The 26,102-nt window shown below is 43.5% G+C and overlaps 1 protein-coding gene across 1 annotated transcript in view; it reads right to left on the bottom strand.

Annotated features, from left to right (window-relative positions):
• Positions 1 to 19,953: 19,953 nt before the first annotated feature.
• Positions 19,954 to 26,102, bottom strand: part of LOC124798944 (uncharacterized oxidoreductase YjmC-like) — a 218,943-nt gene continuing 212,794 nt past the window's right edge. Inside the window, exon 8 of the mRNA XM_047262478.1 lies at positions 19,954 to 20,088. Within this exon, the coding sequence (XP_047118434.1) occupies positions 19,954 to 20,088 (135 nt within the window). The remainder of the gene's footprint in view (positions 20,089 to 26,102) is intronic.

Below are 26,102 nucleotides of genomic sequence, written 5' to 3'. Positions count from 1 at the left end.
TTCAGTGCAAGCCCTGATTTCTCTTATTTTATCGTGATGATCATTTCTCCCTATGTAAATGGGTGCTAACATAATGTTTTCGCAATCAGAGGAGAAAACTGGTGATTGAAATATCATGGGAAGGTCCCGTCACAACGAAAAACGCGTTTGTTTTAATGATTGCCACTCCAACTCACAATCATGTCTGTGGCACTATCTCCCCTATTTCGCCATAGTACATAACCAGCCGCCCTTCTTTGAACTTTTTCGATGTTATCCGTCAGTCCCATCTGATGCAGATCCCACACCGCACAGCAACACTCCAGAATACGGAGGACAAGCATGGTGCAAGCAGTCTCTTTAGTAGAGCTGTTGCACCTTCTAAGTGTTCTGCCAATGAATCACAGTCTTTGGTTTAATCTACCCACAATATGATCTATGCGACCATTCCAATTTAGGTTATTTGTAATTGTAATCCCTAAGTATTTAATTGAATTTACAGCCCTCAGATTTGTGTGACTTATTGCATAATCGAAATGTAGCTGATTTCTTTTAGTACTCATGCGAATAACTTCACACTTTTCTTTATTCAGGGTCAATTGCCACTTTCCGCACCATACAGATATCTAGATCATTTTGCAGTTCGTTTTGGTCATCTGATGACTTTACAAGATGGTAAATGACAGCATCATCTGCAAACAATATAATAGGGCTACTCAGATTGTCTCCTATGTCTTTAATATAGATCAGGAACAATAGAAGGCCTGTAACACTTCCTTAGGGAACACCGGATATTACCTCTGTTTCACACGATGATTTTTCGTCTATTACTACAAACTGTGACCTTTCTGACAGGAAATCACAAATCCAGTCGCACAACTGAGGCGATATTCCATAAGCACACAGTTTGGTTAGAAGACGCTTGTGAGGAGTAGTGTCGAAAGTGTTCTGGAAATCTAAAAATATGGAATCAATTTGACATCCATTGTCGATAGCGATCACTACTTCATGAGTATAAAGAGCTAGTTGTGTTTCACAAGAACGATTTTTTCTGAATCTGTGCAAATTGACGCTAGTGATATGGGCCTTTAATTCAGCGGATTACTCCTATTTCCCTTTTTGGGTATTGGTGTGATCTAAGCAATTTTCCAGTCTTTAGGTACGGAACTTTCTGTGAGAAAGTGGTTGTATATAATTGCTAAATATGGAGCTGTTGTATCCACATACTCTGGACCGGAGCCCTTGCCTTTATTAGGCCTAAGTGATTTAAGCTGCTTTGCTACACCGAGGATATGTACGGTACTTCTACGTTTCTCATCTTGGCTTTTGTTCTTGATTGGAATTCAGGAATATTTACTTCGTCCTCTTTCGTGAAGGAGTTTCGGAAAACCGAGTTTGATAACTGCTTTAGTGACACTGTCGTCAGTAACTTCACCGTTGTTATTGCGCAGTGAAGGTACTGATTGCGTCTTGCCACTGGTGATCTTTATTTCTGACCAGAATCTCTCTGCGTTTTCTGCCAGATTATGAGACAGAGTTTCATTGTGAAAATTATTAAAAGCATCTCGCATTGAAGTACACGCTATATTTCGAACTTATGCAAAACTTCGCCAATCTTGGGGATTTTGCATACTTTACTTGCTGCTTCTGCAACAGCGATCTGACCCATTTTGTGTACCACGGGGGATCAGTACCATCACTTATTAATTTACGTGGTATATACCTCTCAATTGCCGTTGATACTATCTCTTTGAAATCATTCCACATCTTTTCTACACTTACGTGATCAGATCGGAAGGAGTGGAGACTATCTCTTAAAAAAGCGTTAGGAACATTTTTATCAGCTTTTTTTTAAATAGATGTACTTTGCGTTTCTTTTTGATGGTTGTAGGTGTTTCTGTATCCAGCCTAGCAGCAACTGTCTTGTGGTCACTAATCTCTGTATTCGTCATGATACTCCCTATTTGTCCAGGATTACTTGTTGCTAAGAGGTCAAGTATGCTTTCGCAACAATGTACACTTCAAGTGGGCTCATGAACTAATTGTTCAAAATAATTTTCTGAGAAAGCATTCAGTACAATTTCGGATGATGTTTCATGCCTGCCACCGGTTTTAAACAAATTGTATGAATGGGGTAACTATCTGAAATGAGACTCAAGTTTTCTTTGAACTGTTCAGCAACTACACATATAAAAAAAGTTCTGCATCACCCCAGTTCCCAGAACTCCTGAAGATAGACGTTGACTATGGATATTGTATCACAGACACAGTCCCTTTGACTGTTCAAAGATCTCACTAAACGCGCCCAAAGATGTAAACAACCTTGCATGAAGAGCGCCTATTAAATATAGCGGGTCCGACAGCTGATCAGTTCTAAACATTCCACCAGGAAGGAAGTACACAGCTCTTGTTGTCTGTCGTTCAACCATGCCTAGATGGTCAATACTGCGGTCCGAATTGTTACTTTGTGCCTGGAAGGGCTTTCAACAAGAGCAGTGTCCAGGTGTCTCGGAGTGAACCAAAGCGACATTGTTCAGATATGGAATAGATACAGAGAGACAGGAAATGTTGATGGCATGCGTCGCTCAGGCCACCCAAGGGCTACTACTGCAGTGGATGACAGGTACCTACGGATTATGGCTCGGAGGAACCCTGGCAGCAACGCCACTATGTTGAATAATGCTTTTTGTACAGCCACAGGACGTCATGTTATGACTCAAGCTGTGTGCAGTAGGCTGCATGATGCGCAACTTCACTCCCGATGTCCATGGTGAGGTCCATCTTTGCAACCACAACACCATACAGCATGGTACAGATGGGCCCAACAACATGCCGAATGGACCACTGAGGATTGGTACAACATTCTCTTCACTGATGAGTGTCACATATGCCTTCAAAAAAACAATTGTTGGAGACGTGTTTGGAGGCAACCTGGTCAGGCTGAATGCCTTAGACACACTGTCCAGCGAGTGTAGCAAGGTGGAGGTTCCTTGCTGTTTTGGGGTGGCATTATGTGGGGCCGACGTACACAGCTGGTGGTCATGGAAGGCGCCATAATGGCTGTGTGATATATGAATGTCGTCCTCCGACCGATACTGCAACCATATTGGCGAGGTATTCGTCTTCATCAAAGACTATTCGCACCTCCATTGTGTGCATCTTGTGTATGACTACCTTCAGGATAATGAAATCGCTCATAGAGTGGCCATCATGTTCTCCAGGCATGAACCCTATTGATCATGCCTGAGATACACTCCTGGAAATTGAAATAAGAACACCGTGAATTCATTGTCCCAGGAAGGGGAAACTTTATTGACACATTCCTGGGGTCAGATACATCACATGATCACAGTGACAGAACCACAGGCACATAGACACAGGCAACAGAGCATGCACAATGTCGGCACTAGTACAGTGTATATCCACCTTTCGCAGCAATGCAGGCTGCTATTCTCCCATGGAGACGATCGTAGAGATGCTGGATGTAGTCCTGTGGAACGGCTTGCCATGCCATTTCCACCTGGCGCCTCAGTTGGACCAGCGTTCGTGCTGGACGTGCAGACCGCGTGAGACGACGCTTCATCCAGTCCCAAACATGCTCAATGGGGGACAGATCCGGAGATCTTGCTGGACAGGGTAGTTGACTTACACCTTCTAGAGCACGTTGGGTGGCACGGGATACATGCGGACGTGCATTGTCCTGTTGGAACAGCAAGTTCCCTTGCCGGTCTAGGAATGGTAGAACGATGGGTTTGATGACGGTTTGGATGTACCGTGCACTATTCAGTGTCCCCTCGACGATCACCAGTGGTGTACGGCCAGTGTAGGAGATCGCTCCACACACCATGATTCCGGGTGTTGGCCCTGTGTGCCTCGGTCGTATGCAGTCCTGATTGTGGCGCTCACCTGCACGGCGCCAAACACGCATACGACCATCATTGGCACCAAGGCAGAAGCGACTCTCATCGCTGAAGACGACACGTCTCCATTCGTCCCTCCATTAACGCCTGTCGCGACACCACTGGAGGCGGGCTGCACGATGTTGGGGCGTGAGCGGAAGACGGCCTAACGGTGTGCGGGACCGTAGCCCAGCTTCATGGAGACGGTTGCGAATGGTCCTCGCCGATACCCCAGGAGCAACAGTGTCCCTAATTTGCTGGGAAGTGGCTGTGCGGTCCCCTACGGCACTGCGTAGGATCCTACGGTCTTGGCGTGCATCCGTGCGTCGCTGCGGTCCGGTCCCAGGTCGACGGGCACGTGCACCTTCCGCCGACCACTGGCGACAACATCGATGTACTGTGGAGACCTCACGCCCCACGTGTTGAGCAATTCGGCGGTACGTCCACCCGGCCTCCCGCATGCCCACTATACGCCCTCGCTCAAAGTCCGTCAACTGCACATACGGTTCACGTCCACGCTGTCGCGGCATGCTACCAGTGTTAAAGACCGCGATGGAGCTCCGTATGCCACGGCAAACTGGCTGACACTGACGGCGGCGGTGCACAAATGCTGCGCAGCTAGCGCCATTCGACGGCCAACACCGCGGTTCCTGGTGTGTCCGCTGTGCCGTGCGTGTGATCAATGCTTGTACAGCCCTCTCGCAGTGTCCGGAGCAAGTATGGTGGGTCTGACACACCGGTGTCAATGTGTTCTTTTTTCCATTTCCAGGAATGTAGATTGAAAAGGGCTGTTTATGGATGATGTGATCCACCAACCACTCTGACAGATCCATGCCGAATCGCCATTGAGGAGTGGGACAATCTGGACCAATAGTGCCTTGATGAGCTTGTGGATAGCATGCCACGATGAATACAGGCATGCCCTCAATGCTACTGGGTATTAGAGGTACCGGTGTGTACAGCAATCTGGACCACCACCTCTGAAAGGTCTCGCTGTATGGTGGTACAACATGCAATGTGTAGTTTTAATGAACAATAAAAGCGGCAGAAATAATGTTTATGTCGATCTCTGTTCCCAATTTTCTGTACAGGTTCCAGAACTCTCGGAACCGAGGTGATGCAAAACTTTTTTTGATGCTTGTGTATCTTCTGAGTCAGGGGGTCAGTAAAACGATCCAATTAATAGTTTAGTCCGATTGTCACGTATAATCTCTACCCATACCATTTTTCTGGAACTATCTTTTTCAGTTTCATTACAAGGTAAACTGTTTCTGACAGCAATAAATACTCCACCACCAACTATATTTAATACACACTTTCTGAAATCTGTCATGTCGTTTGAAAAAAATTCTGCTGAACTTATTTTTCCTTACTTATAACTATTTGAGCTTCAGTGCTTTCTATTAGGGTTTGGTGCTCTGGTTTTTTTCCAGTACAGCTACGATAATTTACAACTACAATACCGATCGGTTCTACAACTACCTTACCGTGTTTTACCTGCCTCTTCCAAACAGACGCCTTTCTGTGGTTTCGTGAGACCCTCGAACCTAAAAAACCGCCCAGTCCCTTCCACGCAGCCTCCACTACCTGTGTAGCCCCTTCCTGTGTGTAATGGACTCCTGACCTATTAAGCGGAACCCGAAAACCCACCACCCGATGGCACAAGTCAAGGGATCTGCAGCCTTCACAGTCACAGAACCTCCTGAACCTCTGAGTCAGACCTTCCACTCAGCTCTGCACCAAAGGACCACAGTCGGTTCTGTTGATGATGCTACAGATTGTGAGCTCCACCGTAATCTCGCAAGCAAGACTAGCAGTCTTCGCCATTTCTGCTAACAGCCCGTAGTCAGAGAGAATCTCCTCCGATCCAAAGCGATACACGTCACTGGTACCAACATGGGCCACCACCTGCAGTTGGCTGCACCCAGTACTCTTCATGGCATCGGCAAGCACCCTTTATACATTCAGAATGACTCCCACCGGTATGTACATGGTGTGCACTTTGGCTTCCTTCCCCTCCTTGACAGCCATGTTCCTGAGAGGCTTCATTATGTGCCTAACGGTGGAGCTCCCAACTACCAGGAAATCCACCCTCTATGAATGCCCAGACCTTGCGGGCTGAGATGCTCCCTCTGGAACAGGGTGGACAACTGCATCTGGCTCAGAGACTTCGTCAGCCACAGATAACGCCCGAAACCTGTTGGTCAAATGAACCGGGGAGGCCCTACAATCGGCCCCTCAGAAAGTCTTTCGCTGCCTGCCAGACTTTGGCATGATCTCTCACTAGACCACTGGTGAGGGATCAATCTCAGTGCAGGCAGTACCCGGGGCAACCACAGCAGTGGACTGTTCAGGTGGACACGTGGGACATGCTCATCATTCCTCACATACTACCCACGTCCAATCTCCTACAGTGATGCCCCTTGGCAGCAGCCTCAAGCTGCGTGATGGAGGCAAACACAGCCTGGAGCTGTGAGTAAAGGGTCAACAACTCAGTTTGCATCTATACACAGCAATCACAGTTCTCATCCATTGCTGAAGTCACTCCTGTTTGAAGCTCTTAAAAATACGTAATATACAAATGGTGTACTCGCCTTATGAGCAGCAGGAACTCGATGTGCTCTCTCACTGATGGTCTAACTGACATTGAGCTGATCTAACCAAAATAAACAAAAGCCTGTATGATACGAGGGTCGATACAAGTGTCAATAACAACAACGGTACTCTATGCTACACTGTTATTAAAATAAAAGTGTGTCCCTAGTAAGCACTTGAGGGAATATGGTATAGTTGTAGGTAAACAACTAGAATTCTCTCATATACAGATTTATTCACACTTAGCGTCTACACAGATACAAGTCTGGAGGCTAACTGCCGTTAGCGTCCAACATGCTCTCCAAAGCCCTCTCCTCAAAGATGGCACACTTACGCACAGAACAAATATCGATTTTTATGGCGCTCTACGCCACATAGCCCCCCCGCCCCCCCCGCGCAGTATGGAGTACGTCCCTGTGAATGGGGGGAGTGAGAAGTTAGGATGGTAACGCACAGTTCTTCTGCGTCAGGCGGAAGCGGTCGACTGGTAGGAGACCGGGGGGTGAAGCCCGGTACGTCGACGGTGAAGTCAGCAAGCGACGCTGGCGGCTGAAGACGACGTCCCGTCCTGGAGTGAAGGTGTAGCACTTCGTCAGCTGGCAGGCAGAGAATCACCTTGCCAGAAGGCCTAACAAAGGCACGCAAACTGCCACACGCAGCACTTCTGCTCAATTTAAAGCGGTGCACCACACGAGATTCTGCACTTCCTCCCTCAATATTGTCACATGCGAGTACCACACACACTGTATCGCCATCTACGACAACAGATAATTTATGTATGACATCAGGGTGCACATGTGTTGTGCATTCTTGCATGGCACCTGTACGAGCAATGGTAGGGAGGCAGGGAGGTGTGGGAAAGCCATGGCAGGGGGAAGCATCTGCTAAGAGGGGGGTGGCAGGTGCACTAGACTGTGCAGGAGACAACCTCGGGCGATCAGCTGACAGACAAGGGAGCGTGACCGAAGGCAGCGAGGAGCCAGCATGGGTTGAACGGCGTGATAAAGAGCTGTCACACGAAGATGGTAACACAATGGTAGAATCCGAGTGGTTGGCAGTTCAACTGCGAGGGCTGTGAGGAGTGAAGCCCCGAAAAGATTGGCCACTCGAATTAGATGAACGCGGAGAAGGAGCAGTGCTCGGCAGAGAAACACGCTGTGGAAAATCAATACCCAAATGCGTGGTGTGGGAAGATGGATGGCCGCTCGAAGCAGGAGTGGGAGAAATAGGGGCAGAATCAGGGAGGTTCACTTGAGGCTCAATGAAAGCTGGTTTCACTCGGTTGAGTGAGACTGTGGTTACAGAGTCTTTTATGAGGAGATCCATGTTATTCTCAGAGCATTTGATGACCTTGTAAGGACCAGTGTAGGGCGACTGAAGCGGGGCTTTGACTGAGTCGTCTCTGAGAAACACGTACTCACAAGAGTCTAGCATGCGCGGTACATACACGCGCAGAGGTGTATGAGCAGCCGGAGGTGGCGGCTGAATTTTGCTGCAGTGCAGGCGCACCCGCTCGAGAAGTGAAGGGAGTTCAGAGGGCCGTGGAAGTGGGGTCGGAGTGACTAATTCTCCAGGCGAAACCAGAGGTTGGCCATATACAAACTCGGCTACAGACCCCTTGAGGTCTTCCTCGAAAGTCACACGAAGGCCAAGAATCACGAAGGGCAGTGCCTCTGTCCATAGTGAGTCACGGCAACGCAGGGCAGACTTCAGGGTGCAATGTCATCGCTCGACAAGCCCATTGCTTTGGGGGTGGTATGCAGAAGTATGATTTTTGACAATACCACACATTTTACATAAGTCAGAGAAAACTGAAGACTCGAATTGTCACCCCTGGTCAATGGTGAGGTAAACAGGTGAGCCAAATCTAGAGATCCACGAATCTAAGAATGCTCGACTTACTGTCTCAGAGGTAATGTTCGGAATAGGCACAGCCTCAGCCCACCGAGTCATCCTGTCAATAGCTGTAAACAAGTAACGGAAACCCTCGGAAGGGGGCAAAGGGCCTACGAGGTCGACATGAACATGGTGAAACTGGCCTGGAGGTTGGGCAAAACAGCCAAAGGGTGGAGAAGTGTGCCTGGAAACTTTGTTCTGTTAAGACACACCATGCATGCCCTTGCCCAAGACTGACAGTCACGGCGCATGTTTCTCCAGACAAACCGTTCAGCTACCAGACGGGTGGAGGCTTTGACACTGGGGTGTGCTAATGTGTGTAGTTTGTCAAAGACCTGGCGTTGAAGGGGCTTAGGAATGAATGGCCGCAACGTACCAGTTGATTCATCACACCACACTAAGTCAGATATGCCAGGGAAAGTAGAGCGTACTGGTTGGAGAGAGGAGCTGTAGTCTGAAATTAACTGCATGGTATCGGGGTCTGCCGATTGCAACCGAGGTAGGTCAATTAAGGTTGTGACAGCACCAACACGCGAGAGAAAATCAGCGACCACATTGTCTGCTCCTCGGATGTAGCGAATGTCATTTGTAAATTGCAAGATGTAATCGATGTGACGAAAGCGTCGTGGGGGCGGATCAGCCGCAGGATTTTTTATGGCAGGAACCAACGGCTTGTGATCAGTGAGCACATAGAAATCTCGTCCCTCAACATCAGTTCTGAAGTGTCTTATGGCCTCGTAAACTGCAAGTAGTTCTCTGTCGAATGCTGAGTATTTCTTCTGCGCGTTGTTTAGCTTTTTTGAGAAAAACTGCAGGGGGTCGTAACATCGTTGTATGTCTGACTCAGTACTGCGCCGATAGCATTGTCACTAGCATCAGTAGTGATGAACATTGTGGCGTCCGCCCGTGGGTGAGCAATAGTGACAGCGAAGGACAACAGCTGTTTGAGTTCATTAAATGCCTTGTCCATGTCTGGTGTCCATGGTACCTGGCAGGTGCCAGAAGTTTGTGGGCCAGCGAGAGTATCTGTGAGAGGAGCCTGCACCGCAGAAGCGGCTGGCAAGTGTTTCCAGTAATAATTAACTGTTCCGATGAACCTGCATAATTCCCTGTAGGTCTGAGGGCATAGCATCTCGAGAACAGGCTTGATCTTGTCCTGTGGTGGTGTCAGGCCGTCCGATGACACAACATAACTTAGGAATGTGACGGATGACTGGTGCAATTGAGTCGTTTTATTGTTCAGTTCAATACCAGTGGCTGCTAAAATATCTGTCACGACTTGAACACGCTCCTCACTCTGTTCTAAAGTAGAAGCAAAAACCAATATGTCGTCCATACATACAAAACAAATGTCTAGATGGGATAAAGTTTGATTGATGAAACGCTGCTACGTTTGGCGGGCATTTTTCAACCCAAACGGCATAAATTTGTATTGGAACAGCCCAAAGGGAGTGGTTATGGCAGTCTTTTCAATGTCCTCCGGAGCCATAGGAATCTGATGAAATGCGTGCTTACAGTCCAAAACAGAGAAGTATTTTGCACCTGCGAGTGCATGATTGAAGTCTGCGATGTGTGGGACCGGATATTTATCAATGATGGTGCGGGCATTTAAACGCCTATAGTCTCTGACCATACGCCAAGTACCGTCTTTCTTTTGGTCAAACGGGATAGGACTAGCCCAGCAACCGGAAGAAGGTTCAATTATTCCCTTTTGTAACAGATCGTCCAATTGTTCTTTTGCAATTTTCATAAATTCCGGCTTGAGGCGGCGTGGTCGTTGCGATATGGGCGGCCCATCGGTTAGACATAACCGATGAACTGTGCCGTTAGTGACTACTGCAATACGTGGCGCGGCACGATAGTCAGATGTCCGTGAAGCGGAGCAGGCAGTGGCGGACGGGCCAAGCTGTGGCACTGAGGGCATGGAAGTACAGGTGTGCCACCCGCTCGTAGGCTGCGTAAAGGCCGCACACGTGTTAACATGGGCGAGGTTGGTACACTGGTTCTTGGTAGCAGGCCGTGCCGCTACGAGCGCTGTAGGCACGAGTGGGCGTGGCCGGACAGCAGATGGCCGTAGTTCATTGCCACAAGCTTGGCAAGTTAATTTTCTATTCGGAACGCAAGGAGCATGAGCACTCGGGCATACCCTATCATTACAAAAGGGGGTGCTGACACAGTTTACAGAGTTCACAACATTGTCGTTAACATGCGCGGGCATGGGAACACCAGATTGGCACGGACTGACCTTGTCTGTAGGCGACGAGTCGTTTGCTTGTAGTGCCGCGAGGCGTTGTTGTGTGGAGGCCAACTCGTGGTGTATGTCGCGGAGATGCAGCAGCATTTCCATACGTTCCATTCGCAACTTAGAAGACTTGGCGCACTCCACTAGCCACTTGGTTGTCCAAGATTGCAGCTCCAAGGATAGGTTTACACACTTCTTAGCACAGCACACATGTTTGGTGTTAGCCGAACTGTCACTCGGCGAAGCGAAAGGAATATGTTTGTTAAGGGAGTGGTAAAACACAGTATTTTGCACAAAATCTAGTGACAACTGATAGTGCTTGAGGAAATCAATTCCGAGAATAGGTTCTTCAATTGTTGACACTAGAAACGTCCACTCCAGCTTGCACTCGGGCGAAAGTTTCACTGTATACAAAGAGGAACCCGAGCACTGTAGGGTAGACAAGTTCACTGCATGAAGTACTGTTTTGTGTGGTTGCACTTTATTGGTTGCTAGGCGAACCAGCAGCAAAGAGACATCTGCGCCAGTTTCTATCAGAAAACATACACCTGATCGTAAATTGGGGTACAAACACGGTGACTGGCATTTGCGAGCTTGCTCCCCGAATCTCGCGTGGAAGAAACAGTAAGGTTGGGCGCGCCTGTGCTCCTGTGGGTAGTTGCTAGGTGACGGAGTATGTGCCCCAGAGTCTTCCACAGAGGCCGATGCACTGTCGTTGCGAGGAGTTGAAGGTGCAGCCAGGGCGGCTAGTTTAAAAAACTTGTTATCAGCAGCACAGGACAAGGGCGTGGCGTCAGAAAGCGTCTTAGTGCGGTCACGTCCAGAATGCAGTGCACGGAGCTCACGTTGCCTGGCGGAGTATGCTCTGTCGGCGGCGCGTAAACGTTTATTTACTGGCCTATCTTCATATGCAGAGATTGCAGTCTGGACAGGCAAAGGCAGCTTTTCAGTCCAGATTTCTGCGAGCATGTCATCAGGCATAACTTGCTCATCGACGAGAAGACGGATGCACCGCCACAGCTGGGACAGAGACCTGTCGCCGAGACGCTCTTTGTAGATGAGCTGTTGCACATTTTCTCTCCTGGTTTTAGAGACGCGCTCCAGTATCGTTTGTTTCGCCACAGCATACTTCCCTGCTAGGGGGGGGGGGGGGGGGTGCTTTGACCAGATCATAAATTAAATTGCCGCGGTCGTGAAGATGGTTCATGAGGCAGGCGAAGCGTGCGTCATCGTCCAACGCACAGGCATTGAATGTTTGCTCAACCAGGTTAAATCAGAACTCCGGGTGAGCGGGTTTGAAGTCTGGTAATTTCGGCAGATTCAGCACTGCAGTCACTGCGGAGGTGTGCCTATTACTTCAGACGGAAGTAGAGCATGCCGAAGATTGCGAGTCCGGATTATTGGCGTCCCGTAATGCGGGAATCGCGAAATTCACTTGACGCTGGGGGGGCGGCTGAGAAGCGACGGACGCTCGAATGGTGTGAGGATCGTAGTCAAAATGTGCATTCTCATTGACGTGGTAGCTCGGAGAGAAGCCACAAGTGCTTAAGTACGCCGGTGAATGTCCATTATGCACACAGTATTCACTCGACCGTGAGTGGTGGGGCTGGTTGTAGATGTCGGAGTAATTACTATCCAGCACAGAATTGTTGACCTGATTAGAAGCAACACAAGGATCCCACACACGTCCACTAGGATGCACACTCGGTGTGATATTTGCTGTTTGGCGAGCATTGAACACCTGTTGACTAGCCGGCGCGGAAGGATACACACGTGGCGGGAACTGATTCGAGTTTGAATTTACTACTGGATTTTCCAAAGTAGCGAAACCTCGCTTGACGCCACGAACTGTATTGAATTGTGTGTTCAACACAGGAGTAGAAATGTTCCGACCAACACTCTGTGGAGAACACGTGGGAAGGTCCAGGCTAACAAAGCCAGAGTCCACGACCATTGGCGGTTGGAAGAAACTGGCGGCACTCGATGAATTCCACTGCATGTTCTGGCTGAAGGATTCCGAAGATTCTTGCGGCATGTCCACTACAACGGCAGGAGTGCTGGAGAGATGTTGCTGGAATCCGGGCGGCGGTGAATGCTGGAAGGCCATTGTCTGGAGCTGAAGAAAGGCCCTCGCGATCGCGGAGAAACCCGACGCGGTAGGCGCGTAAATAACCTTCAGGCGGTAACTCGGACGCGTATTACACAAAAACAGGGTCACCAGTGAGGGAATATGGTATAGTTGTAGGTAAACAACTAGAATTCTCTCATATACAGATTTATTCACACTTAGCGTCTACACAGATACAAGTCTGGAGGCTAACTGCCGTTAGCGTCCAACATGCTCTCCAAAGCCCTCTCCTCAAAGATGGCACACTTACTCACAGAAAAAATATCGATTTTTATGGCGCTCTACGCCACACACTCAAATATGCAAGCAATTTAAAAAAAAAAAAAAAAGTAACTACACAGATAACTAAAAATAAGTTGCTCCTGTTTGAAGCTTGTAAAAATATGTAGTAAATGATCGGTGTACTCGCCTTATTAGCAACAGGAACTCATGGAGCTCTCTCACTGACAGTCCAACCAATTCATTTTGACAAATACGTATGTCATGCCACTCTTGAATAGATTACTTTTTAATGAATTTTGGATAAAGCTGTCAGAAGCGAGATTGGGCGGTACATGTTATCTGTGAATTCTAATATTCTAACTTAACTAATTTCTGCTGCTAGGTGCTCTTTCATTCATATTTCAACTGACAGCCAGTGACAAGGCATCTTTGTGAGAATGCATATCTTAGACTTAGGTGGTTTCTTCACAGTCTGACCCAATAAGTCAATAAAATTTGAAATGGCTACCTGAATGGGAAGATCTGTATTAATATGACTTAATTAATTAATTTTTTTTTTTCAAATTGAAGGAACAGAAGCTGAAATCTGCCAAAGATTTTTGTGAGTGAAATAGTAGAAGACAAGTGATACATGATAGCGGGAGGTGGGTAAGCCAATATGTTCACAATATCAATGACCTTTCATTTGAGACATGCCAATGCATTCACATGGATGAATAGTATGTGTGGCAATATCAGTGATGATGAATGAGACTGTTGGCTACAAACGTTTATTGAGCTTCAAACAACACTTTAGTATGTGGAACACAATCTGAACAGTTATAATAACCAATAAATCATGATCAAGCAATTATGATCCGAAAATTAAGTAGATATTTTTTATCCATAGGTGAAAAAAGTGTGCTAATTTTGCTGCAACATACACACAATGTGTAGCTTATCAATTTTAATCTTAGCGTATCTATTTTTATGAGTGCAGTTAGCCTCAGCACCAGTGTCTGTCAAAACTGCTTGAAGAATTGGTGGTGGGTACAAGCTGCTGTTAATAATGTAGTCCATACTAAAAATTTCAGTTTAAACACTTAACTAGCACTTGGATGTTGAATGAACTACTGTTTATGGCCAGTCTGAGCCTCATCTATTAATTATGTAGGGATAAATAAGTAACTACATATTACACTTGACTGATCTCCACAGGGGAGACTTCCTTCTCATTCCGTGTGGTAAGTCTCCCCTGTCCTGCAGTTCTGGGTGACTTTTCTGAAATCTACTCCATTTTCTAGACCTCTCCATTCCTTTTCCTCTACCCCTCTTCCTTCCCCTTCAACCCTTCTGCCTGAAGAAGGAGTCAATGGCTCCAAAAGCTTGCCTAATTACAACCCTCTTTTTATGTGTGTGTTCTGCCACTGCTTGGTGAGTAGATTTTTTTTATCTATTCAATTAAATTACTTTCTCAAAAATTGAATGCACAAATGTTGGCAGACAACATTTAATAGCAATTTTTGTGTCCATAAGAAGATCATTGCATGATGTATACAATAACTTCCACTGTTACACATTAGCAAAAGATTTTGCCAACAGCCTGAGGAAATTCTGGTCATGTTTAAAATTCCTAAGCATGTCAAAGGCTTCTGTCCAGTCAGTTGTAAACTATCTTGGATGGCAATAGAAAAGAGCAAAGCTGAAGTTTTAAATTTCAAGTTTAAGAAATCATTCACAAAGGAGGACTGTACAAATACACCATCATTTGACTGTTGTACAGAGTCCCACTTGGGGGACATAGAAATAGTCATCCATGATGTGCAGATGCAACTGAAAGAACTGAAAAAAAAACGTCATCAGGTCCAGGTGTAAACCAAATTTGGTCTCACAGAGAGTACTCTGTGGCACTGGCCCCTTACTTAGCCTGCATTTACCATCAATTTCTTGCCCAGTGCAAATTCCCAAGTAACTGGAAAAAAGTGCAGGTGACTTCTGTGTATAAGAAAGGTAAAAAAAATGAATCCACGTAATTACAGGCCAATCAACTTAACATTGGTTTGCAGCAGAATTCTTAAACATAATCTGTGTCTGAATATAATAAATTTCCTTGTGACAGAAAAGCTTTTGTAAACAAATCAGCACAGATTTAGAAAGCAATATTTGTGCAAAATTCAGGTTGCTCTTTTCTCACATGGTATCGTACAAACCAAGGGTGGAGGGCAGCAGTAAGATTCCATCTTCCTAGATTTCTAGAAAGCATTTGACATGGTGCCCCATTGCAGACTGTTGATGAGGGTCCGAGCATATGGTTTAGGTTCCCAAATATGTCAGTGCCTCAGAAACATTTTAAATACGAGGTATGTCCACAAAGTAAGTTCTGTTTGGTTATATAAAAGAAATGTGTACAGATACAGAAAAAAAATATTTACTGTACAAAAATCTACAACTGTTAAACTACTTTTGTACGTAGCTTCCGAAATTTTGTAGGCACTTGTCATAGTGTGGCACAAGTTTATGTATGCCTTCTTCATTGAAGGTTGCATCCCGCGTATTCAACCATGTGGTAAGATGTTCTTTCAGGTCATCATCATCATTGAAGTGTTGACCACCAAGGTCAGATTTTAGGTGTAAGAAGAGATGAAAGTCGCTAGGAGCGAGGTCCAGGCTGTACGGAGGATGATCAAATGCATCCCAGTGAAATTCCTGTATGAGTTGTTTGGTCACATTTGCTGTGTGAGGTTGGACATTATCGTGGAAAAAAAACAACGTCTTTTGACAGTAATCCTCAGCACTTGTTCTGTATTGCGCAGCGCAATTTCTTAATGGTCTCGCAGAAACCATGTGCATTGATTGTTTGGCCTCGTGGTAAGAAATCTACCAGCAAAATGCCTTTTCTGTCCCAAAAAAAGGTGCACATGACATTTTCAGGTGTCAATATTTGCTTAGGCTTAATCTTAGTTGGGGATGAAGTGTGCCTCCATTCCATTGATCGCCGTTTTTTTTTTTCAGGGGTGTTGTATGATACCCAAGTTTCATCCTCCAGGACTATCTGAGAAAGAAAAACATCTCCTTCATTGTAGCAAGTCAAAAACTGAAGTGCACTGCCCATCTGTTGTTTTTTGTGTTGTTTAGTAAGAATTCTGGGTACCCAACATGAGCAAAGTTTTCGAAATTTCAGTTTTTCAGTAACAGTTTCAATGAATTAGTGGTCCTGAGATTTGCGGAACTTCCATAGCAAGGGCACTAAGTGTAAACTTACGGTTGTGCTTAATCTTCTCTTCAGTTGTATGAACTAGTTCATCAGTAAGCAGAGACTGTGTCCACTTCGTTCTTCATCGTGCACTTGATCATGTCCTTCACTGAACAGTCTGACCCATCTTCTAACCATTGAATCACTCATAGCATTTTGTCTGTAAACCTCACAGATTTGCCAATGAATTTCCTTTGGTTTAAATTTCTTTGCATTTAGGAAACGAATCACATATCTGATTTCACACGCATTTTCAATTACAGCTGACATTATAAAGAAGCACTGCAAAGCACACGTCGGCAGAAGTGATCTGAAAATGGTGTACGTGTCTTCTACTTGAGTCAAAGTAACTGCCATGCATGCTCAGAGCTGCAATTGTAGTGCTCCTGTGGATAGAAATAGAAACAGAACTTACTTTGTGGATGACCCTCGTAATAGAACCCAGGGTGTTGTCTTCGATGATGAGCATTCATCATAGAAAAGGGTATTATCAGGAGAACCACAGTGAAGTTACAAAAGAATAACTCTTATCTCTGCATACATAAATAACTTGATGGACAGGATAAGCACCAATCTGTGGCTGTTTGCTTCTGTTGCTGTGTTGTATAGGAAGACAGATACAAGATGATTAGTAAGAATTTCTAGCTGGTGTTATGAATGGCAGCTTGCTTTTAAAGTAAAAAAAGTGTAAGTTAATGCATGAGTAGGTAAAACTACCTTGTAACATTTGAATGCAGCAATAGTAGTGCGCTGCCTGACATAGGCACATTGATTAAATATCTAGGTGTAAACTCACAAAGTGATATGAAATGGAATGAGCATGTCAGTTTGGTAATATTTTATTGGGAGAGTTTGGGAAAGTGTAGCTATCCACAAACTGGATGGCCTATATAAAGCTAGTGTGACTCATTTTTTAGTACTTTTTGAGTGTTTGGGATTCCTACTAGGTCAGATTAAAAGAGACATCAAAGCAATCCAGAGCTGTACTGCTAGATTAATCATCAATAGGTTTGATGAGCATGTAAGTATTGAGGAAATTGGTGCCTACTGCAATTCGCCATAATATGGCTTGCAGATTATGTATGTAGATGTAGATGTATGTAGATATAGTCCAAAGGAAATGAAGGAAATTTACTCAGCTGTATGTGAATTAATTAGTTCTGTGTGGCATCAACAAAATCCACAATGGTTTCAGTGCTACTTATTGTTGACATAAATCTGATATCACCACAATGAGTGTTCTGGCGTTACGACAAGCACCGGAATGAAGAAGCGAAATGCAAGAGCAGAGAAGGCGGTGAGGAAATGGCACCCAATTGTGCGTGGAATTGGACCATGCCGCACCAAGAGCAACACCTGGAAGAAGGGAATATAAGTGACGCTTCTGCTGGCCTTGGCCTTGCAGATTGGCACCAGATCGTGGACGTTAGTTATCAGTGACCTGTGTCAACTTGCCTGAACAGTTCACATATCAAGGACTCTAAATTATATTGAAAATCACCCCTCATTTGTGACTACTACTTGCAAATCTCCTGAGTTATGTATTGTCAATTGCATTCTAGAAATAAAGCTACTAATATTATTTTTTTGAATTGTTGTATAGCATTCTGAGGACAATTCCCGTAGGCACCTTATTAGTGGCGAGTCAGTAAGACCACACAATGTGTTGTTTGAAATGTTAAATTAAGTCAAAAGATTAGACTGGGCTTCATAACTAACAGAATTCCTGTCAACTTAAAGCGATAAATAAAAAAAAAGAATTATTTATAAATGGAAGAGGAGGTTATTATGAAAGCTCTTGCGGGGTTAGAAACAACAAATGTGTTTAGTGGAGGGTTAAAGCATGAGCATTTTGGAAGGAACACACAGAGAGAGAAACGGGAAAGAGTACAGGCAAGTCAGGACAATAGATAGAAAGTAGGGAAACATTCCAAAGAGGAAGTTCTTATGGTATACACCAGGGTTCAGTTTCCCAATAGCTCCTCCACCCTTCTTCCCTCTCTCTCTCCCATTCAGTTTCCAATTGATTCTGCTCTATTCTCACTATTAAGTTCGCATCTCTTTCTTCTGACCTGTACCCATCCCTTGAACCCCCCCCCCCCCCCCCCCTCCCCACCCACCCCCCACCCCCTATTTTGTCTTTATGCTCCTTCCAGCACATCCATTCTCTAACTTGTTGTGTGTGTTTTCCGTAGGGATGACTAATTTTTCTACCAACTAAACAATTTTTGCTGCTTTCCAGTGCTTCACATGTATAGTGAATAGGTAAACTCTTACATTTATTACTTATCCAGTTTGTGTTTTGTTGTGGTTCATCACACACTTGTGAATGATAGACCACTGATTTTTCCCAACACAGTCACTATATCCACCATTATGCATGATGTGCATTTTGCAATTTATGTCAAAGAAAACAAACTTTTATAGCAAATAAGCAGAAAAATTGTAATTTTGCAATAGAATTGAATAATGTTCTCTGACTTACAAGATACAAGAGAATGGCACATTTATGTTGGAAATGGAAAAGTAAATTAAAACAAACAATAATGGAAAATCCAAGACGGCCTGCTATACTATATTATTAATTAGCATTTACAGAATGTACACTTCTTTCCTTAACATTTGACTGCAAGAATCATTACCTAACAATCTTCTGGACATTATTATTATTATTATTATTATTATTATATTATTTTCATGCAACTTGTTTGTCTACAAATGTTTCTCATCACGCATGTAATGATATACAATTTCGCACATGAGAAGTTTCACCTTAACCCTGCCAGAACTTGACATTTTCATGCTGAGCCAATGTAACAGCGCTTGATGGGGGAGGATGAGTAAGGTGAATATTGGTCAGGGAGCATTGGTTCCATGTATTGTGACTGTTCATTACTGTTATCTGTGAAGGATGAGAGCAAGAAGATTGGCTAAGCCAAGTGACAACAGTGGACTACAATTCATTGTGCTAACATTTTACTGAAATGAAACTCGTTGTGAGTTAACTGAATTTCTCACAAGGTTCCTTTCTGACACACATCAGCTATCTTGACGAATGAATAGTGCTGGAGTGAAAAGAATACTACACAACTACTTACTAAAATTTACATATATATCAATGAAGATAGATTTTAGTAGCTTAGCTCCATCTTTAATGTGTCATTCTCAGATTTTTACCTTTCATCATCAGTCTTAGGAATGCAACATCATTAGAAGTTACAGATGCAGATCTCACCAGGATAAATACACTGAAATATGACAAAGTCACAGAAATTCTGATAATGATGCCTCCCTGAGAGTTTTGCTGATGGGCTAAAATTCCACACTGACACATGAAAATAGTGCTGAAGATCCAAACTCGAACGTGCTTAATCAAGTCTGATGTAGGTAAAACCTGAATTGTGTGTTTCTCACCATTCATGTCTTCAATTCATATTGAGTGCATCAGTAGTACTGCCAATAAATGTACCTATCAAACTGGCTTACGAAATAGGCCTATAGGTGGTCTATTATCCAGCTTAACTGCGGCATGTTGCTATGGGTATAACTACAATTATTGCTCCATTTTTGTGACTCAAAATACCATTTTCTCCTGCTTTATCTCTTCTCTCTCTCTTCTTCTCTTGCATAAAGTTTTGGCTATACTCAAAAACGTCCATTGTTGCAGGATATCATTCAACTAACAGAAGAAGGAACAGCTAATAGATAGAAGTTAATACTTTCTCAACAAAAGTTTCCCTTAGGGTTAACAATAGAGATGTTATATAAGGCATTCAGTACTAACCGATGCCTTGAGTTGGTTCTCATGGTATTGTATTCCTCCTTGTTTATCAACAAGTTTCATGTTTTTCCTCTCAGGATCACCTGGTACAAGTACTGGCTTGCTGGGATCTTGCTGGAAAATAAAAAATAAATCAATAACAACAACAACAACAACAACAACAATAATAATAATTCTGTGGCCATGTAATGAGGCTCCCAAACACAGACTAACAAAAACAATAGTAAATTATGTAGATTCCTTTGCTAATGAAGGAGAATGGATCCAAAATGTTAAAAAAGACTTGGAATTAGCCAAAATCACCAAAGAAGAAATAGACATAAGGAACAATTTTAGAATAAAAGTAGAAAAATGGGAGAGAGGCAAAAGCCTGAAGAACCGGAACAAAATGGAGTGAAGAAAGAAGAGATAACCCTTTAACTGCTCTGGATATGTTAATGTGGGTGTCTTTGTACCTGTCCCTGTGTGCTCTGAGTGTGTTAGATAGATTTTTTTGGCAGTACTAATATGTCATGTACACAGCTAGAGTTCCCCCACAAAATAATTCCATATGTTATTATACTTTGAAAGAATGAAAAATAGGATGTTGTAACATATTTTTCAGGAACACAATCCATAAGTCACTTAACAGGTTAATAACTCTTGACAACTTACCACTAATATACTGTAAATGTTGACCCCTAGATAATTTATCATCTATGTATACCCCCAAAAATTTGGCATAACTTGGACCTTCTGCCAGAATATTATCACTAAGACTTCAAACCATCTGCTGTGTTTTGTTTTCATTCAGCAGGAATCCATTTGCCTTGAACCAAAAGGATGCTTGGCCAATTGTCTTTGCTGCACAAGTTTTAAGGCTATTGAAATCATCACTAGCGTGAAGAAATGTTGTATCATCTGCATACAACACTGTGGTGGACTTGATAAATGCTGGCAGATCATTTATCATTATTAGGAACAAAAAGGGACCCAGTACAGATCCCTGCGGAACACCTACCTTGACTTGTTCTATACTCGACGTTTCTTTTCCTACACAAACAACTAGCTTACAATTCTGAAGATATGATTTTATTAATTTAAAGGGGGGGGGGGACATTGAGATTCACGTTGTGAAGTGTTTGTGCAGCACAAATATCTGACAATATATTCTCTATACATCTTCAAAATAGTTGTATTTTTTATAAGTCAATCAACAGAAGCTATCAAGGGCAGTGATGTACATGATCGCAACACTAGAACAAAGTATAACTATTTCTGTAACAGAACAACGTTAAAAATGACTGATAGAAGTCCATATATCAGTGGTTTGATTTGGTATAAATAGCTACCAAACTCTCTAAGAACGTACAGGGGAAATGTTTTTAAAACAAAATTAATTTTTTTTCTAATAGAAAAATGTTTATATTCTTTCAACAAATTTTAAGATAGTGATTGTAACATGAGGCATTAGCATATCAGTTGTGATGTGATAAATGTAAAAAATAGTCATAAGAAGCAACAGCTACAGAATATAGTGTATTTTATAAGTGTAAATATAACCATACTGTTAAGTCTGACGTTTGCAAAAGCCGTCATTACGATGGCTCCACGCAAAGAAAATGTAAATAAATAAATAAATAAATAGACGTGACTAACTTGAGGTTGATAGAGATACTGAAGTAATACAACTTTGTAAACACAGTAGACACTGAGGTAAGAGTGACAGACTACTGCAGGATAGATTATGTCATAATCAATAAACATGCTACAAAATGCATTAAGGATACAGGGTACTTTTTTGGGGCTCAATATTATGTAAAAATCAACACCTACTTCTTTCAGGCACTGTTAATAATGTATGTGTTTTACAGATGTTTTATTGATATCAGGTAATGCATCACACTTTCTAAACATATTAGAAGTATTTTGAATATTTTCAAACATGCTTAGGGATATTAAAAAAGTACAAAGAAATTGATGCAATTTGTTTCTCCAAAATGCTTCGTCAAATTGAGGACCATTTAATCCAATGTTATACATATGAAGGAGACCAAATGTTTACCAGATATGCATGACTTGATGGCTGAGGTTCTAGACCTACTTAATTCCACCTATTATGTATACTACAAGGATAAAAAAGTATCACATCTTACATTTTAATTTTTATAATTTTTTTCCTAGTAAAAATGTTATTTTTTCTATAATTTAGTTGATTCTACAACAAAGCTTAGGTCTAGTACATAAGTATGGACTATTGCAAGTTACAGAAAAAATTAGAGCAATGCTTTATAAACTTTAGGAAATATTTGTACCACTTGCGGGAAATTGCAAATGAAGATATGAGTCCAATTAAACTGTGCCTCAGAACATTCCTGAAGCATAGTCTTCATCCTGAAGAACACTGAACACTGAAGATGCAAGAAAGATGTACTGAAGGTTAAATAATAAACTGCAAAGAGAAACAGAGCAGGCTAGGAAAAAAATGGCTAAAAGAGGAATGTGATGCAATTGAAGAACTGGACGGGAAGGGAAGATACAACTTACTATACAACAGAGTAACGACTAGACAAGGGATCAAAACAGAGCAGGAAGTGCTACTATGGAAATTTTGAGTAAAGATGAAGAGGTGGTGTATAAAGATCGTGACAATGTCCTCCAGAGATGGGATGAATATCTAAAAGAGCTAGATGACACAGATCACAAACCAGAAACTCTGGAACTTGAATCAGTGATGACAAAAAAGGACCAACCATAATAATGGAAGAAGTAAAGTCTGCCATAGCTGCAATGAAAAATGGTGAAGAGGTAGGTACAGATATGATACCAGGAGAAATATTAAAATGCTTGAACCAGGATGGAATAAGAGAAATATTGAGGTTATGAAATAAAATATATGGCAGTGTTGAATGGCCTGAGGACTTTCTGACAACAGTAGTGATTCCATTACTGAAAAAACAAGGAGGCAAGAAATGCAATGAGCACAGGACAATCAGTCTCATTTCACATACAGCCAAAGTGATGTTAAGAATAATCAATAAGAGACTTGAAAAAGTAATGGAGGAGAATCTTGGCAAGGAGTAGTTTGGCTTTAGACTCAATACAGGCACCAGAGATGCAACAGGGCTCCTACGAATCTTAGAAGAAAGGTTTATTGAAAACGGAAGAGACCTATATATGTACTTCGTCGATGTAGAAAAGGGATTTGACAATGTGGTTTGAGACAAGCTGGCGACTATAATGAGGGAAAAGAGAGTGGACTGGAAAACCAGAAGACTTTTAAACTTATTATATCTTAGTCAAAAAGCCTCAGTTAAGGTGAGAGGAAAAAGTACAAACTGGATCAGACTAGGAAAAGGAGTAAGACAAGGATGCTGTTTATCACCTACCCTTTTCAACCTCTACTTGGAAAATATGATTGACCAAAGGTCATTAGATGACAAAGGAGTAGCAACTGGGGAAAGAAGAGTAGGGTGTTTGAGGTTTGCTGATGACATGGTCCTTCTAACCACAGGGGAAAAAGAATTACAGGATTTGGTGGACACCTTTGAAGCTAACGGAAAAAATTATGGAATGAAATCTAACATAGAGGAAACAAAAGTATTGGCACTAGGAAAAAATAGATAAATAAAAATTATCCTGAATGGAGAAATATTAGAACAGGTGCAAAATTTTAAGTATCTTGGAAGCAGGATAGACACCACCTGGAAGTGCACCACAGAAATTAAAATAAGGATAGCAATGGCAAAAGAGGCATTTTATAAGAAAAGGAGAATTTTATGCAGTAGTCTGGACAGAGAACTCGGGAAGAGACTCATAAAATGTCTTGTATGGAGTGTTCTTCTGTATGGCACTGAAACATGGACTTTGAGGAAGAAAGGCTGGAGGCTTTTGAGATGTGGACAAGGCGGAGGATGGAAAGAATAAGTTGGATGGGCAGAATAAAAATGAAGAAGTACAGAGAAGAGTGGGAGAGAAAATACAGTTACTAGATGTAATAAAAAGAAGAAAAAGAAATTGGATTGGGCATATATTAAGAAAGAATGACGGACTGACAAAACAGTTTTAGAAAGTTATGTAGAAGGGAAAAGGAAGCAAGGAAAGAAGATATTTCAGATTCTGGATGACATGATGGACGGTACAACATACAGCAGCCTTAAGACAGAAGCAATGGATCGCAGAAAATGGGGAGGCAAATGACCTGCTAATATAGCAGAAAACTGATGATGAGTCTTCATCCTGCAGCATTTCTTCATCTTCAAGATTCCTCTTGGCATTCCTTTTAGCACATCTTGCTTCTTTGGTAACTTGAAGACCAAATCTTTCAGCTTCATGCACCTGTTGTCTCTCACACACAAACAATTGATCTTCCATACTAGAACCACATTTTATGCCTAAATTTCTCAGGACTTCCAACCTTCCTATCACTCCATCATTGAAACATATCACTGCATCTAGTACACAAAAACATTCTTGGGTAATCTTTCCCATATGCAATGGTTGAAACTTTCATTTGTATGTGTGTGTGTGGTTTGAGGTTTTCGGGTGCTAAACAGGAACACATGTGGTGAAGGGATGAAGACAGACAGCGAACAAGGAGAACAGCTAAAAGACACAGACCTGACGCAGTTCCAAATCCTCACATACAGAGGCAAAACAAGAGGAGAAGAAACACACTAAAAAAGGAAAGGAAACACAAGGAAAAGAGAACAGAAATCGAAGTGAAACAAGTAGGTAATTGTGACTGACGGACCTCTTACCTAAAACCTGGGTGAGCCAGTCACCCAGCAGCACATTAAAACCCTCTCCCTAAAATCTGAGGCAACAAATTGGACAGGACACAAAACCATAAGACCTTAACCACAGTTGTTGCGTCGTCTTGCAAAATAGAGGGCAAATCTGGTGGCAAGGAAACCACCACCCTCTGGTCAGAGAATAAAAGACAGTCCAGTAAAATGTGGCAGACAGTAATCTGGACGCCACAAGCACTGCAGATTGGAGTAAAAAACCATGTGTTAAGGGACTGTGCCCGAAGTGGAGGCGAGTGAGGAGAACCTCATCCCACCTGCATGACTGGTAGGACGTACGCCATGGCCGCTGGTGGCCTTGACCAGACACAGCTTATTTTCACCAACTGCGAGCCACTCCTCTTCCCATTGATGCTAACACAAAAATGCAGAAGGGAGGTAACAGCATGGAGGGGGACGGTACATTCAACAGCGTGAGGGAGGGAACATGCATCTTTGTCAGCCACATCCGCCACTTTGTTTCCCCTAATACCCACGTGCCCCAGCACCCAGCAGAAAGAAACCTCCTTCCCCTGCCATTACAGGTGGAGAAGGGCATCATGGATATTCTGGACAACTGTATTCGCTGGGTAAAAGTGTTGCATGGTCTGAAGGGCACACAGAGAATCAGAACAGATGAGAAACTTAAGACTGGGAACACATCTCATCTGCTCCAATGCCCACAAGATCGCAAACAATTTGGCATCAAAGATGGTAAACACTGCAGGAAGCTGTAACTTGATGACTTGATCAGGGAAAACAACAGCAAAACCAACAGATGCCCCCTGTTTAGAGCCATCCGTAAATACTGGTACATAGTCAGGATGCTGGTTTAAAATATCATAAAATAAGGAGGTAAAAGCAAACGCAGGAGTGCAGCTCCTCCGGTACTCTGATAAGTCTAAAAGAACGCTGGGCCTCTGGAGCAACCAGGGAGGCAGGCAGGTAAAACCCTGGAGTTGGGGTGCCACACGCTCCACACCAAGGGACTCAAGCAAATGCTTGGCATGAATCCCAAATGGTCTCGTTGCTCTGGGAGGACTGGAAAAGAGACGTTCCATAGGTGGTCGGGCAATGGTAGGGTACACAGGGGAGGTAGGACAGGCAAGGAATTGACACACTCATCGCATCATCAGGAGTTTCCTCCGGATGGTGAGCGGCGGTTCCCCTGTCTCAGCACACAGGCTGGGGACGGGACTGGTACGGAATGCACCAGTGGCCAGCCTGATACCCTCATGGTGTACTGTGTCAAGAATCTTCAGATACAAAGGCCTTGTTGACCCATACACACAGCATCCATAGTCAAGACGTGACCGGACAAAAGCCCTATAAAACTGCAGCAGATACGCCCGATCTGCTCCC

This window comes from Schistocerca piceifrons, chromosome 5 (genome assembly GCF_021461385.2).
Source record: "Schistocerca piceifrons isolate TAMUIC-IGC-003096 chromosome 5, iqSchPice1.1, whole genome shotgun sequence".
Classification (NCBI taxonomy): Eukaryota; Metazoa; Arthropoda; class Insecta; order Orthoptera; family Acrididae; genus Schistocerca; species Schistocerca piceifrons.
This window is presented reverse-complemented; position numbering and strand designations above follow the sequence as displayed.